At 39.6% G+C, this 17,405-nt stretch overlaps 1 protein-coding gene across 1 annotated transcript in view; it reads left to right on the top strand.

Moving 5' to 3' along the window:
- Positions 1-1,148: 1,148 nt before the first annotated feature.
- Positions 1,149-17,405, top strand: part of LOC146481759 (prolyl 4-hydroxylase subunit alpha-1-like) — a 19,099-nt gene continuing 2,842 nt past the window's right edge. Inside the window, exons 1-8 of the mRNA XM_085107889.1 lie at positions 1,149-1,783; positions 5,265-5,605; positions 7,234-7,285; positions 7,975-8,186; positions 9,551-9,721; positions 13,759-13,829; positions 14,517-14,616; positions 16,769-16,822. Coding sequence (XP_084964015.1) covers positions 1,444-1,783; positions 5,265-5,605; positions 7,234-7,285; positions 7,975-8,186; positions 9,551-9,721; positions 13,759-13,829; positions 14,517-14,616; positions 16,769-16,822 — 1,341 coding nt within the window. The 5' untranslated portion in view covers positions 1,149-1,443. The remainder of the gene's footprint in view (positions 1,784-5,264; positions 5,606-7,233; positions 7,286-7,974; positions 8,187-9,550; positions 9,722-13,758; positions 13,830-14,516; positions 14,617-16,768; positions 16,823-17,405) is intronic.

Raw genomic sequence — 17,405 nt, forward strand, 5'->3', positions numbered from 1 at the left:
GTTAGGTTAAAGTTTTTCAAGTTCTCGCATTTTTGTTTTCAAAATGCGCTAAAACAGATCACGAGTTGTTTTGTTTTTGTTTTTTGTTTTGCTTTGCTTTTTTTTCCAAGAATTGAGTTAATCTCTTTCCTCTCGTTGTTCTAAAATTGTTTTGTAGCTATGTGAAGGTCTTTTTTCACCATTTTTAACCAAACAGGTCAAAAACCCCATGAGACTTCCCAAGTGATCGCCTACCATAATAGAAAATTTGAAACAGGCAGCCCAACTGTCAGTGATCGCAGTCGCCCTTGAGAAGTGCTCACTTACTCGAGGTTCCACCTATAGAGAATTAACTGAGAAAATTTGGTACTTTGAAAAAAAGAAAAAAAGAAAGCGCCGGGTTGCTTACAGGTGGTCATGGTCGACGCAGAGGGAGGTTTGGCTAGCATGCAGGCTGAACCTGCGCCTGTAGGCTATCTTCTTTATTGTTGGTTTAAATTTCTTCTTGGGAAGAACCCTCACCAAACTGTCGAAAACTGACAAACTTACAAAAACCAACCAGGAAACTCGCTTACTAGTTTTTTCGCGCGCTTGGTGCTAGTGACGTGCTTAATTTATCCATCGAGTTCTTATTGGTTCGTTGAAGTAAAAGCGTGTGCTGTGATTAGACAGATGTCATTTGGTAGATTGTCATTTAGTGATTTACAAAACCATTAAACCTATTAGTATCCTTAACCACTAATCTACACTTAGGATAGGCTCTGATGTCAACGTCTTAGAATTCCATACTGCCTTACCTTCGTGTTTATTTTCTTTACGGCTGGTGCTTGAAGGTTCTTTCGTCACTATAAGCTACTATTTCCGGCTGCAAATCTCCTCGATTCTATACCGTGAGTTTTGATCTCACACATGTTGCATCAAAGACTCAAGAGATGCACCAAAGCTCTCAAGCCACTCTCTAAGAGTCATTCAAAAAAATTCTTTACGGGTATAACTGTGATCTAAACGCCAAGGAACTTCCTTCCTTTCGTTCGCAGACGCAAGACGTGAACTAAAGCACGTGCACGACATTACAACCTAGTCCGTGACAACAAAACCGGATCAAAGACCTTTTAATAATTTACAATGCTGCGTTGAAAACTGACAGGTACCATACATTTTGAAGAATGCGTTACCTTCGACTCTGGGAAATAAGTTTATATCGCTGTTTCGAAACGTAAATATCGTTGTTAAATTCGTCGAACTCAGTTTTTAGGACTAAACGATTGTTCTCAAAGTTCCAAAACCCTGGAAATTGTCGCACCTAACCGATTTGTCAGAGCATGCGTGATTCGCTGTCGCGAAATAAACAAATAGCTATTCAAACGGCGACCGCGATCAGGATGAACTGAATTGAGATTTATCATTGTGTAAAGGTATTTAAACACTGAACAGCGGTGGATTTGTCACATTGGCGAGTTTAATATGGCAATGAAACACGCTTCCTTCGCTATATTCACTTATTTCATTGTAACAACTGTATTTGTCGACTCAGAAGTCTTCACGGCGTTGTCCCATCTGCAACGTTTGGTTAACATTGAAATGGAATTGTCGGATGCTCTCGATGATTACATCGCCGAACAAGAATCACGGCTGAACAGACTCAAATCTTTCGCGGAGGATGTGAACGAAGCGATGGGACAAGCGCAATCAAGCAGAGATGGTTTTATAGGACATCCTGTCAATACTTATTTAATGATCAAGAGACTTGTGAAAGATTGGGCAAAACACGTGAAATCGATCGAACAGGAGGGAGACGCCGAAGGTATTTATAAAACATAGTTATCTTATTGTCAGATTAACCAAAAAACTTTCCACTTGAAAGTAAATCATAAGCAAACAACACTATTTTTAAAGTCGGTACTCACGAATAGCTCGCTTTCATTTGAATGGTCACGGGCTATGTAGGATTTCATCGTTAGACTCGACTAAAATCAGGACCCGTACGAATGGTTTGATGATAGAGAAGGTTAACCGTAAAAGCCTTTAGAAGAATGCGATTAAGCTTTCTTTATTTCTTTTTTTATTTTAGTTTATTTTTATTTCTAAAATTTGATCGAATTTGATGGACTTGAAGGGTCACACTTGTAATTATAAGCCAAGAATTTCTCACGTCATGTGAGATTTTTTTTTTTTTTTGCGTATAAACCATCAGTCCCAGATTCGTCAAAAATGACCGATGTTACAGCGGAAATCGTTTGACAAAAAATGTGCCTGTTTTATGTCATTAAATGGACGTTTTTTTTAACTTTCAGTTTATATCTACAATGTGATAGCGTTGTTATAAATTATTGAATGGGCTAGCAACGCCTGAGAATTTCCGGTCACTTAAATTTGAGGTAGCGAGAAGAAAAATTATTCCTACAATACTACAAGATGTCTGACAGCTTATAGAAGCTTATCATCTTAATTGTAAATGTTTATGATAATTTTTTTGTTCTTTTTTTTTTACCTTTTGATACTGGTTTAAAATACGTGTGGTAGTTTATCGAATATTATCAAAAAAAAATTCAATAAGAGTGTTATTTCAGTGGAAAAAGTAAGATAAACAACAAATTATGACTTTTATCGAATTTTGGCAAAAATTTCTCTTAACCATATGACTCGGAGTAATTAAAATGTTACAAATTTGTTAGCTTCTAAAAGCACTTTCCTTTCATTGATTATCTCCTAATTATAATAAATCTAGCCCATTATTCACATGCCATAATAATTAAAAGCCCGATAAATTGCCAATGTTTTTAATGAAAACGTTTTTAAAGGAAATTTTGTGGCTCGGATAGACAATTCTGTTTTCAGCGTCGCAAATTAAAGCGGCTTATATTGCCATGCAAAATGCACGAAACTTTATCCTATTTTTCATCGCTTTTCGTTTAACAAGTGAAACATTCTTTCTCTTTCGCCCAGTTGCCGAGTTTGATCACAGGTTTACCAGCTTTTGCTTGAGTGGGAGACTATGCTTTGAAATGACTGTGTCACGCATGTTGTGTATGTGCTAATTGAGCCGGTTTTTGGGATTGATAATGCCCGAGGCTGAAAGATTGTACGAAAATTCGCGTCTTTGCTAACTGTGAAATTTTGAGGACAATCGTTCAGCTGGGCACCATCCTCCGATATCTCAGCAAGGCGGAAAGGGGTTTATTTTCTAAACCCTCCGATTAATATTTCCGAAACTCGACTCGAGCGCTTTATTGAGGAAAAGACAAAACGAGCAAAGATGGTCAAGGCATAATTGCCTGTAGATAAATGCAAGCTAATTTCATTATTCTCTAATTAGACTAAAACAGTACCGACCCAAAAAAATTGACGCTCTGTCTTTGTTTTTCTCTCGTCCCAAAAATCGGTCGACGGATTTCATAACTCCTTCTTATTTACTTTCACGTGACATGTTTCGTCCAATGAGAGCGCGCAGAAATTAATTGGTTTGTTGCACATGATAGCCCAACAACTGGTACCCTAGTATGGTTTAGAGTGCAGGAAAACTGGCAAGCTACTCCAAGTCTCCAACGCTTGGTTCGCCGATATTTCTACCACCATATTTCTAGCTTTTCTAAAGCAAGAGAGGATGTAATGATGATTTCTTGTGAAAACTTAAAAACACTCGGTTTTGCAGGCCTCAAATCCAATGATGACAATATAGCAAACCAGAAACCTCGACTTTAGACCGGGTTACATAAGAAGCGATATCAAAGGCCGCCACAGGCCTTCTTACTCATTCTATAAAGGTGGAAAGTTTTAGAAACAGAGCTTTTCGCTCACGTGTTAACGCAAACAATAAAAAAGTTTTTTTACCTTCGATTTGGCCTTCCGTCATCATCGAGACGACTGAGAACGATATTTTCGGAAACTGTGATATTATAACGCTAAAAGAGGCCACTGAAAAAAGAGTTTTCGATCATTTGTGCTATGTGGACGGTGAAAATTTATGAGAGCAGACATGTGTGGATGGAAAATGTTTTTCACAACTCGTTTGAAAAAAACAACAAATCAAGGAAAAGATGCAAGCTGTAAGGCAAAAGTCACAGTAAATCAAAAGCGTGATGGTGTAATTGACTTATCACACTTTTTGAGTCTTCACAGTCCATAACATCACAACCCGTCCCATCTGACCAATCAGGTCGATTAGTCGGTCAGTGTTCTACTTGACAGATCACCCAGACAATCCTACTATACAGACTAACTGTGAAAGTATTATAGTGAGTTCCGATTACTAGTTCGGATGCTTCACCACTGAGCTATGGGAGACTCGTGGGAGCTAAGGCCATTAAACTAGATTCATGTGACCAATTTTCTGCATACTGCTAGGATTGGAATGTCAATGTGTGACATTGAAATTCGCAGAAGAGGAAGCAGATCACCGAAAGCCTGAACAAGCGATACGCAAGGCGCCAGAGCGTGTATTCTCGCGCGCGAGCCATCACACCATAATCACTCACTTCATTCTCACTTACTATTTTCGCTCGCTCCAGACTTTCCCACTTCACGAAATCACGCCTTTACCACTCACTACATGTCAAACGTGGTAAAGGCCGTCTTTAACTAGTCTTTTACATAGTACCAAAGTTGGCAAAAGGCTCAGGGTCAATGGTAATGCGCTTTTGATCGCATGATCGAGTTTAAAGGCAGGGTAAAAGTGTTGTCAAATGTTTGTTTGACTTGTGCAAAGGTCCCTTTCACGCGTACCAAAGGTGTAACACCTTTGAAGCACGTTAAAAGACTGTCAAAGGTGATGTAAATGTGCTACTATCAAGGCGAGTCAAAGCAAGTCAAAGTCGTTCGTGTCACGCACCTTTGTCATGCTACTGATGCGAGTCACAGGTGATCAACGCCAACTTTTCGTGTGGTGTTCGTTTGTCGGGCCAAAGCAAAACCTACGTGGGCTGTTTTACAGTGTATGTGAGATGTGAACGCATCGTACAACTTTATGTTAAGGTATCAGGCAACAACTGAATAAGATTAAAAAGTGCCCGGACACTTTCTTTTACAACAACAACAACTTTATTTTTACCCCTACAGAGCACTACAACTGAAATGACATAAAATAGAAAATGAAATAGTAAAAGGGGTATTGGCGTCCTGAAATAACTTGAGAGTGAAAGAACAAGGAAGCCAATTAACAGGATTTTTTACGATTTGGTGCTCTTTATTTTCTCGTACCGTCGACTAACAGCCACCAATTTTTCATCGCTGATTTCGGCGGTTAAATGAAAGTTCCCAATGTAACGACCAGCGTTCAATTATTACAGGCCTTCTTATTGACAAGCTTGAAAACTATCGTCAGCACTTCCCTGGACAGGATGACTTGGAAGGAGCAATGGACGCTATTAAACGACTCCAAGATGTCTACAACCTCAAGCCGTTTGACTTCACAGGGGGTAAATACGGCGTTCACACGGGCTTAGGCTCCTTTATGTCTGCTATGGACGCGTACAACTTTGGCCGAGGAGCGTTCGTTTCCGAGGACATGGAAAACACCCAGCAGTGGATGGCGGAGTCGCTTAGGCTTATGGATATGGAACCTGATAACCAGAAAGAGAAACCAAATCGGTTCACTGTGTTGGATCACCTGGCTTGGTCCTCTTATCAGGTAATTTAAGTCTTCAATAGGCCATTTCCGAGTTGCTGCGAACCTCATTATGAAAGCGAGACTAAGTGCAAAGCTTTTCATATGAAAATTAGTTTTGTTTGCATATGAATAAAAACTATTTTTCCTAATAAAGACTTTGCACTTAGCCTCAGAAATGGCCTATCCAAGTAAACCAATCAATCAATCATGGTCAGTTCAATAATAAGTAATCAGGACGGCCATCAGTCCATCAATCAACCAGTCAGGTCAACAAATCGATCGCTTAATCATGCCATCAACCAATTAGGGCGATTTCTCTATTGCATGTCAAAAGCAATTCTCGTTTTTTTTTTTTTTTTTTTTTTTTTTTTGGGGGGGGGGGGGGGGGTTTGCTTTACTACGTTTTGTAATGGGCCCTTTACAGCTAACGGTCACATGGTACAAACTCCACCATCCTGGAGAGCAAGGTATGAGCTGGGACATCCAAAACAAAGAAAATTCAAGTTTGACTGGATGAAGTCGCTTTCTTTTGGATGTCCCAGTGCGTAGCTTGCTCTCCAGCATGGTGGATTTTAATTTGTACCATGTGACCGTTAGCTGCAAAGGGCCTATTGTTTTGCATCAGTTTCTCAACCAATCAGAAGCAAAACCAAAACCAATCATGACTTGGTCGAACGCTTTTTCCCGCGCATGGCGCCGGTTACATATATGATGCTATACTTTCTGTGAATTCTGATTGGTTCATTGCGGTTGTTTTGATTGGTTAGTGTAATTACTTTGGTCTTGGGTTTACGACATTCTATTGAAAACTGCTCTACTATTCGACTAATCAACTACTGACGGAGTCGTCAGTCACCGCTACTCAATATTTCGACCTCTTCGTCTATAAACTCGACAGAACTGAATTCGCAACCCTTAACTTTCGTGAATGTCTTTAAACTCCAACTCTTAATTAACAGACAGACTCTACCCAAGTTTACCCATGACAGATCAGTTGATAGAGCTGTTAGGCAGCTGACAATTGAGAATCTCGTTTACGGCAAACGGCAAATGGTGAGATTCGCGTTTATGTTTTCTTGAAAAAATAGGTACATGTACATGAATGAGAATAGTGCAAACTAATTTTGTCCTTTGGTGCTAACACAAAAATACTCAATTTTACTGAGAAACTGAAAACAGTGAGCGGCAAATATAGAGTAAATATGGTCACGTGGTCATCTCCGCCTTCTAAATCTCTCTAATGTCTTTGCGCTTTTCACGTTTCCGTTTTAGTTTACCCAGCCATCTGTTACGTCTCTTCTCCCTCACCTTGCAATCAAGCTGTTAGACACCAGTAACTTATTCAGTCAGTGAAGCAAGGTTGCCCTTTTTAGCTACTCTGACGTCACTAGGCCATATACTACTAACTTTTCTTCCTCGCGAAGACCAATCTACTGAGATGACGTTGACAAAAAGCGATATTTGTATTAATTTTAAGAAAAACACGACACTCCTGAGTTTTACAGACATGTTTCGGCAGTTGCCTCTGCCAGGAGTGTCGTGTTTTTCTTAAAATTAATTTCATCACTGCTTTTATCCAGACCATTTGGAAGAATTATCCACGATGTAGCAGGAAAATACAGTGATATTTGTATTATTTTTCCATACAGCTTGGAGATGTAAGGAAGGCTATAAACTACACCGTTGAAGCCCTGAAAATTAGTAAGTGTGAAATTTTTATGTTAACTGATGTTTCACTGATATCATGATAAACAGTATTACGAAAATGTGCTGCTCCAACTTTTTATTTTATACGGGCACAAAAGTTGAAATCACCTTCAAAATCTCTGGAGAATAATGCTCTATCTTTTCATTAGAATGTAACACTTAGAATTTCAGTATCTATTTCTTTGACAGACGTTGGAACAGCTAATCGGGGAAAATAAGAACAGGGTTGCAAAGTACCACTCATTAGCTTTCATTTGAATGGTCACACTGTAGGATTCCGTTCACAGAGGTTAACGTTAGAAATTAACTTTACAGAAAAGTACTGCTAAACTGCTCTCGATAAGAGGTTACGCTTTAGGATTTTAGGGCCAGGAAAACAGTCCACTCTTAGATAACGATATAAAGACAGACGAGTCTCTAAATTTTTAGTTTAAGAATGTGTTTTTAAGATGTGCAGACCACTCAAAGGAAAGCTTTCACTCAGCACAGAGGAGGCTAGACAGCAGTCACGTGCCGATTTAGGTCAATCAGATTGGTCCCTTAACATAGTAATGGCAGGAGTACTTTCCAATGGTGCTGTTTCTTTTTCAGAATTGAACAGAATGTTTTTTCCCCCAAATTTAACCTTACTCTCTCTCTGTCAGGAAAGGGTTAAAATGAGTTGTGTATTTTCTTTATTTCAGTTCCAAATCACGAGAGATCGTTGACAAACCTGAACAACTTCAGAGAAGTTCAAAAGCAGCTTGGAGAGGAACGATCGAAGCAAACAAAACCTAAAGAACCCAAATTTAGTTATCTAGCCGGCAAACTCCCGCAAAAAATGTTAAAAGCTTTTGACTGGCACGAGGAAAGGCGAATTTTTAAGAGACTGTGTCGAGGAGATCCGATGCCACTCGTAAGTCAAGACTTTTTTCTCTCAAGAATGTTCTACCTAGCAGAGTAGCAAATCTCTGCCTTCTTATGCTACGGCACGCCACGCTATCTAAAAAACCAGTGACAATCAAAGATTTGGGAGTGCGTTCGATGTCACCAGGCTCTCTCTCCTTTGCCAAATGTCATCCGCCCCTACAAAATCTGCGGGGGATGCCAGATACGTGTCCCAAGATCCATTCATTCAATCAACATTGTCCCATACAATCTCGACTGCAATCTGTATAAGGAGTGCGCTCTCACTACGTCGAATGGAATAAATATTATAATCAATCTCAAAGATCGAAACTTTTATTTCATCCAATAAATTAGCCTGCGAGAGGTAACGTCTTTTCTGGCTTTTGTTTTACACATCGCGGAAAAGGCGTCTACTCAGGCTACCAATAAATCGAACTATGCGAGTTTCAGTTTAAGAAAATTGGCCGGTATTGTTGAAGGACACAGAGACGTATGTCACAGTCATAATCATCAAAGGTTTGAGCATTTTGCCAACCCCCCCCCCCCCCCTCCCCCCAACTGAGTTTCACGTCTCGTGCGATTGAAGCAATATGATTGCCGAGAAAAGAGGGCGGCAAAATGTGTTGCGTTACCATCGTGACAGTTAATTCCAAAGCATTTTGAAGCAATCTGGGCCCAGTAGTTCAAAGCCTGATTAAACTAATCCTGGATTAACGTGAACTTTGATTCGAGTTTAATTACTAACCAATAAAGATTTTTCAAAAAGATTTTTGTCCCTCAGTTTTGACTACTCTTTTCTTTGCCATTAGCTTAAATTAGCTTTAAAAACATTTTTAACGAGTGAGATGAAAACCTCGGTTAACTTTTAATCGTGGATTAACGTTAATCGGCTTTTGAACGACCAGCCCCGGGTGTTTTAATTGTCTCCCTCTCGATGTGTCCGTATCGTAAGCAAACCAGAGGTCGGTGATTTAAATAGAAGATCGCGCGAAAATGCAGAAATAATAATTATCAGCTGCCATATTGGTCATTTTTGAACATTTTGCCGTGCTGTTGTGTAAATTAACTAAAAGGGACCTTCAGATCACAGTACGAGTACGACTTTCGAATTTCAAATTAGTCACATCCCTATAATTCGCGCTCCTTCTCGTTTATCAGCTGATAAGAAGACCCTAGAAACAAGATTGCTGTGATAAGCAGTTATCTAAACCACGCAAACTAGAAATCAAAAGTCGTTCTCGTAACTCAATCTCGTACTCTTAGTCAAATCTGGTGGTCCCCAATTTAGGACAAGAACAATCTCTGTCTGAGAGTGCCTGTTGTTGTGGGTTCGACTGTAACTTTGTGGCTTTTTTTGTTTTTATATTCCAGGCTCCTCAAAGCCGCAAGCGACTGAGATGTTATTACAAGACAGACCATCCCCTTTGTACCATCAAGCGCTGTCCAATTGAAGTCGTGTTCACCAACCCTGATATAATGATTCTACACCAAATAATGAGTAGTGCCGAAATAGACAGAGTCATAAAGATAGCAGAACCTCTGGTAAGAGAATTGGTTTGCACTATGCCCATTTATCCTAGATCTTACGTATGCCCTGTGCTTAAGGGCGGTGTCTACTTTTGTTACTGCGCATACGTTCTTCGCATCTCGAGATATTCGGGTTTCCTATGGGCGGTGCATACTAATACAGGAATATTTTTGCGCGGTTTAAAACAATGCGGTGAAAGCAGAACTTAGCAAGTGCTCTTGGTATCCAAAAAGAAAATTTGGGGCAACCATGCATTTTTTAAAGACAATTAAGCTTTAATTTGGAAAAAAAAAACGCCATATATTGCTTTGTATTTTAACGTGTTTTTTGGAATAATTGTTGCTTAATTATCTCTAAAAAATGCGTGGTTACCCCCAATTGTCTTTTTTGATTTCAATAGCCCTTGATAAGATCTGCTTTCATCGCATAGTCATACACCACACAAAGATACTTCGTTATTAGTAGGCACCATCCTTAAGAACATGGATTACAGTAACAACTCACCCGAGGAGAAGTATTGACGCTTCTTGACGTTTTATAGAAATCTGAAACAAGCGCTGATCTAAAGCCGGCACCCACCCTTTGAGCAGTTTTTAATTTCGCATTTAACGACGATATTTATAAGGAACTCATTGTTCCTCTTAATCTAATACGCGCAAGGATACAACATGTATGCAGCCGTTTATTTGTACAATGATTGCTGAATTGTGTTTAATTGCCCGCGCAAGAATGTACCGTATGTCCCGGCGTATATTTGTACAGTGTTTTCTAAATTGTGTTTAATAGCACCCGCAAGAATGCACCGTATGTCCCTTCGTTTATTGGTACAGTGTTTTCTAAATTGTGTTTGATTGCGCGCGCAAGAATGCACCGTATGTCCCTTCGTTTATTGGTACTGTGTTTTCTAAATTGTGTTTAATTGCGCCGGCAAGAATGCACCGTATGTCCCTTCGTTTATTGGGACTGTGTTTTCTAAATTGTGTTTAATAGCACGCGCAAGAATGCACCGTATGACCCTTCGTTTATTGGTACAGTGTTTTCTAAATTGTGTTTCATTGCGCCCGCAAGAATGCACCGTATGTCCCTTCGTTTATTGGTACAGTGTTTTCTAAATTGTGTTTAATTGCGCCCGCAAGAGTGCACCGTATGACCCTTCGTTTATTGGTACAGTGTTTTCTAAATTGTGTTTCATTGCGCCCGCAAGAATGCACCGTATGTCCCTTCGTTTATTGGTACAGTGTTTTCTAAATTGTGTTTCATTGCGCCCGCAAGAATGCACCGTATGTCCCTTCGTTTATTGGTACAGTGTTTTCTAAATTGTGTTTGATTGCGCGCGCAAGAATGCACCGTATGTCCCTTCGTTTATTGGTACAGTGTTTTCTAAATTGTGTTTGATTGCGCCCGCAAGAATGCACCGTATGACCCTTCGTTTATTGGTACAGTGTTTTCTAAATTGTGTTTAATTGCGCGCGCAAGAATGCACCGTATGTCCCTTCGTTTATTGATACAGTGTTTTCTAAATTGTGTTTAATCGCGCGTGCAAGAATTCAACATATGACCCTTCGTTTATTGGTACAGTGTTTTCCAATTTGTGTTTAATTGCCCGCGCAGGAATGCACCGTATGACCCTTCGTTTATCGGTACAGTGTTATCTAAATTGTATTTCATTGCGCACAAGAATGCACCGTATGACTCTTCGTTTATTAGTACAGTGTTTTCTAAATTGTGTTTAATTGCGCCCGCAAGAATGCACCGTATGACCCTTCGTTTATTGGTACAGTATTTTCTAAATTGTGTTTGATTGCGCGCGCAAGAATGCACCGTATGACTCTTCGTTTATTGGTACAGTGTTTTCTAAATTGTGTTTGATTGCGCGCGCAAAAATGCACCGTATGACCCTTCGTTTATTGGTACAGTGTTTTCTAAATTGTGTTTCCTTGCGCCCGCAAGAATTCTACATATGACCCTTCGTTTATTGGTACAGTGTTTTCTAAATTGTGTTTCATTGCGCCCGCAAGAATGCACCGTATGTCCCTTCGTTTATTGGTACAGTGTTTTCTAAATTGTGTTTGATTGCGCGCGCAAGAATGCACCGTATGTCCCTTCGTTTATTGGTACAGTGTTTTCTAAATTGTGTTTGATTGCGCCCGCAAGAATGCACCGTATGACCCTTCGTTTATTGGTACAGTGTTTTCAAAATTGTGTTTCATTGCGCCCGCAAGAATGCACCGTATGACCCTTCGTTTATTGGTACAGTGTTTTCTAAATTGTGTTTAATTGCGCGCGCAAGAATGCACCGTATGTCCCTTCGTTTATTGATACAGTGTTTTCTAAATTGTGTTTAATCGCGCGTGCAAGAATTCAACATATGACCCTTCGTTTATTGGTACAGTGTTTTCAAAATTGTGTTTGATTGCGCGTGCAAGAATGCACCGTATGACCCTTCGTTTATTGGTACAGTGTTTTCTAAATTGTGTTTCCTTGCGCCCGCAAGAATTCTACATATGACCCTTCGTTTATTGGTACAGTGTTTTCTAAATTGTGTTTAATTGCGCCCGCAAGAATGCACCGTATGACCCTTCGTTTATTGGTACAGTATTTTCTAAATTGTGTTTGATTGCGCCCGCAAGAATGCATCGTATGACTCTTCGTTTATTGGTACAGTGTTTTCTAAATTGTGTTTAATTGCGCGCGCAAAAATGCACCGTATGACCCTTCGTTTATTGGTACAGTGTTTTCTAAATTGTGTTTAATCGCGCGTGCAAGAATTCAACATATGACCCCTCGTTTATTGGTACAGTGTTTTCCAATTTGTGTTTAATTGCCCGCGCAGGAATGCACCGTATGACCCTTCGTTTATCGGTACAGTGTTATCTAAATTGTATTTCATTGCGCACAAGAATGCACCGTATGACTCTTCGTTTATTAGTACAGTGTTTTCTAAATTGTGTTTAATTGCGCCCGCAAGAATGCACCGTATGACCCTTCGTTTATTGGTACAGTATTTTCTAAATTGTGTTTGATTGCGCGCGCAAGAATGCACCGTATGACTCTTCGTTTATTGGTACAGTGTTTTCTAAATTGTGTTTAATTGCGCGCGCAAGAATGCACCGTATGACCCTTCGTTTATTGGTGCAGTGTTTACTAAATTGTGTTTAATTCCGCGCGCAAGGATGCACCGTGTGTCCCGTTGTTTATTGGTACAGTGTTTACTAAATTGTGTTTAATTCCGCGCGCAAGGATGCACCGTGTGTCCTGGTGTTTATTAGTACAGTGTTTACTAAATTGTGTTTAATTCCGCGCGCAAGGATGCACCGTGTGTCCCGTTGTTTATTGGTACAGTGTTTACTAAATTGTGTTTTATTCCATGCGAAAGGTTGCACCGTGTGTCCCGTTGTTTATTGGTACAGTGTTTACTAAATTGTGTTTAATTCCGCGCGCAAGGATGCACCGTGTGTCCCGTTGTTTATTGGTACAGTGTTTACTAAGTTGTGTTTAATTCCGCGCGCAAGGATGCACCGTGTGTTCCGGTGTTTATTGGTACAGTTTATACTGAATTATGCTTAATTCCGCGCGAAAGGGATCCGCCTGATTATTATATCTTTGGTATTTTTTTTTTTTTTTGGTTTCTATTGTTTGTTTCCATTCTGTTTGTATTTTAGTTAGACGAAGCTAAATAAATAAATGAATAAATAAATAAATAAATAAATAAATAAATAAAGGATGCACCGTGTGTCCCGGTTTTTATTGGTACAGTGTTTGCTGAATTGTGTTTAATTGTGCGCGAAAGGATGCACCGTTTTGTCTCTCTGTTTATTGGTACTGAATTGTGTTTAATTCCGCGCGCAAGGATGCACCGTGTGTCCCGGTTTTTATTGGTACAGTTTTTGCTGAATTTTGCTTAATTTTGCGTGCAAGGATGCACGGTGTGTCCCGGTGTTTATTGGTACAGTGTTTGCCGAATTGTGTTTAATTTTTCGCTCTAGGATTCACGGTGTGTGGCGGCGTTTATTGGTACAGCATATGCTGAATTTTATTTTATTCCTTTTAGCTTAACAGGGCGACTGTTCACAACCCTATTACAGGAAAGTTGGAGTTTGCACATTACAGAATAAGCAAAAGGTACGTAAGTATGACTTGACACTGTATCCAGAGCTCTTGTTGTTTACTTCTTTTGAGGGATACGTATATGACGTTTGTGAGAGGCGTTTTCATCTGACGCATGCTCATTGGGTTTTCCAAAAAATGTTTCCATTCTTCCAATCGTGACGACGACGATAACAGTACTTTCAGTGACTGGACTAAGATGCTTTCGGGCTATCTTCGTAAATCTTCGGGAGATATTCGGAAATCCTCAAGTTTACATCATTCTCCTCGGAAGACCTCGACTGACCTTCGTGGTCAGTTTCGCTGAACTTCGTGCATTATATAGATTGCGAGCAGTAGAGCTATTTCCTTCAGATCACGCGCGCAAAGTGACGGTAGAATTATGCAAAGAAAATTGAATGAGGAGTTTCTCGCGGCTTAGCCCCTCGCTAGATGCATCTCGCGCTACAGAACTTAGGTGAAGAAAGAGGCCACTCGCAGTTTATGTAATATACCGCTCAAGAGCAGACTAGTTAGACCATCGATGAATAGTTTGCCTACTCTAAATCAATCATACCAAGCAAAAATACATTACCTCTTAACAAATTCTAGGTAACCCTATTCTGGTGACAAAGCCCTCAGTAAACTTATTAATCCGTAAGTGTCTCAAGGTTGTCTCTTTTGTCTCTATACCTCCACCTTTTATGCCTTCGTTTTTCTTAGTTGCTGGTTAAACGGTGGACATGATGAGCTAATCGACAGAGTAAATCGACGAATGACAGCTCTGACGGGATTGAACTTACAAACAGCGGAAGATTTTCAGGTTAATACTTCTCACTTCTTCTCACTTCTTTATTTGAATGTTTATCAAATCGTTCTCTGGATGCAATAATCGCCCCGGATGCCGTCCAGCTCCCTAAATGGCTTACTTGATCGAATTGGCTTAAAGGAGCACTAATACCGAAGAATTTTTGCAAGGTTTATGACTATGCGGGAAAAACAGATCTTAGGAAGAGCTATTGGAATTCAAAAAGGAAATTAGGGGCCAGTAACCACGAATTGGAGCTTAATTATCTCTGAAAGATGCATGGTTACCCCTAATTTTCTTTTCGGATTCTAATAACCCTTGCCAAGGTCTGCTTTTCCCGCGTAGTTATAAACTGTGCAAAAATATCCCTGTTTTAGCAGGCACCACCGTTATGGACGGTGCCTACTAATACCGAAGTATTTTTGCACGGTTTATGACTATGCGGGAAAAGCAGATCTTAGCGACAATAACTCTAAAAAGCTGTAAAAGATAAGGAATGTATAGCGTTTGTATCCAAAATGAAGCTTTATTACTGGTTTCTCCGCATAGTTTTAAACCGCGCAAAAATATCTCTTTATTACTAGGCACCACCCATAGGAAACCCGAGTATCTTGAGATGCGCAGAACGTATGCGCAATAACAAAGGAAGGCAACGTCCTTAAGGGCCGTAGCAGCTCCCATAAGGTCTCACCTAATTGGCTGTCATGAGTGATGTAAATGCAAGCACAATGAACACACATGCACACCTTTTGCCTTTCATTATCAGGAAATACATTTTCATTAGTGTTAAAAATCAAATCATTAAAGCGAAATTAGTCAGAAACCACGTAAGTAAATATCTTTTGTAGTTGAAATTTTATTCGCGCAATGGAACGTTAACCCTAGGTTATGAAAGAATGTTGTTTTCGATAAAATGCTATTCTAATTGGCCTTAACGAATCTTCTTTTCGATGCAAAACACCTTAATGACTCTGCCACAAATTAAAATGTTTCATTTCCTAGTTAAACTGATTATACATTATTTTATTGACCAATGTTTTCGTGCTAATGAAAATTTATTTCCTGATAATAAAGGGCAAAAGGTGTAAACTACCATGACGCAATCGCAAACGCAAGGACTGACGCAATACACAAAAAATCCATTCTTTACAGTCCCTGTGCTTTACTTGGCTCGCATTTTCCTTTGTTTTGTTTCACATTCGAAAATCACTAACGCAAACGCACAGTAAACGCAAGCAAGCGAAACAGCTTATCTGCCATCTTGGAAAACAATGTTAGTAATTGCCCTTTTCCTTGCGGGTATGCGTGGGGTTTGTATTGCTAATGAAAACAGGGCCTAACTTGACGCAAACTCTCGTAACTGCAGTTATGCTTGCGTCGGTTTGTTTTGACTTGAAGCAAACTCTAATGCATGCTTGCGCTTACGCTTGCATTTACGCTCATGTTGCCTGTGCTTATACTTTGGGTTCTTTCGATTTCAGTCAACACAAACTATCCAAACTCTATTACTTATAAATGCTTATGTTTGAGTTCGTTCATTTTCACTTAATTAATGAATTTTTTTCCATTGTAGTTCACATTTCGATATCACAGACTCCGAAAACTAGTGTTCACTTTTAGTAGCAGTAACACTAGAAATTTTTGTGTTGGTCTAAGCAAAGAATTAGGACTAAGTGGGAGAAGGTAGTTGGTACAAGCCTTCAAGAGCACCATTTCAAAACAAAGAGGTGGGGTGGTCAGTTTTGAAATTAACGTTTCAAGGCAAATCCTTTTTGGCTTAACAAGCACAGCACCGTATGGCTAGTTACCCCAGGGTGTTGTAGTGTGATGAGAAAGTTTGTCACGTGACTTGTCGACGCCCAAACCCTGACTCCAACACAAAACTAACCCTAATCCAAGGAACTGACCCAAAGGCTGGGTTGGAGTCCAAGTTAGCAATTGCTGTCTACTGGAGGTGTCAAATATCCAGGTCACGTGATTTCAACTATTCCTATTTAACGCAAATTATTTTTTATCATGAAGGCTTCATAGTTTAGACTTCATCAATTAAGGAAAATGTATGGCGTTTATTCACAATAATGGACATAATTTCAAGATTATCTACTTTACTTGTGTGTTCTTTCAGTAACCGTTTAATCTAAGCTTTTCACCTTTGGGTTTTTTTTAGGTTCAAAATTATGGATTAGCTGGCCACTACGATCCACACTTTGACTTTTCAAGGGTAGGTTACCAACTAAATAAGCGACGACCAGACTATAAGAAAAATGGATGAGCTAAGCAATCCACCTAGATTACTGCTGGCAATGCCACCTACGCTCCATTTAAGGACTGTGCCTACTAACAAGAAAGTATTTTTGTGCGGTCTTTGGCTATGAGAGGAAAATAGATCTTAGCAAGGGCTATTGAAATCCAAAAAGAAAATTGAAGGTAACCACGCAATTTTTAGAGATAATGATGAAACAATTATTCTAAAAAACAGTAAAATACAAAGCAATGTGTGGTTTCTTTTTCCAAATTGAAGCTTTATTATCTCTGAAAAATGCATGCTTTCCCTAAATTTTCTTTTTGGATACCAAGAGCACTTGCTAAGTTCTGCTTTCTCTGCATAGTTTTAAACCGCGCAAAAATATTCCTGTATTAGTAGGCACCACCCATAGGAAAACCGAGTATCTCGAGATGCATAGAACGTATGCGCAGTAACAAAAGTAGGCACCTTCCTTAAGAAGAGCAGTACTGTAGACGTTGGAGTCCGACCGGATGGGTATTATCATAGTTGGCCCTAAAATTTGAACACGGGCTTAAGG

This window comes from Pavona decussata, unplaced genomic scaffold (assembly GCF_977016875.1).
Source record: "Pavona decussata unplaced genomic scaffold, jaPavDecu1.1 SCAFFOLD_48, whole genome shotgun sequence".
Lineage (NCBI taxonomy): Eukaryota > Metazoa > Cnidaria > Anthozoa > Scleractinia > Agariciidae > Pavona > Pavona decussata.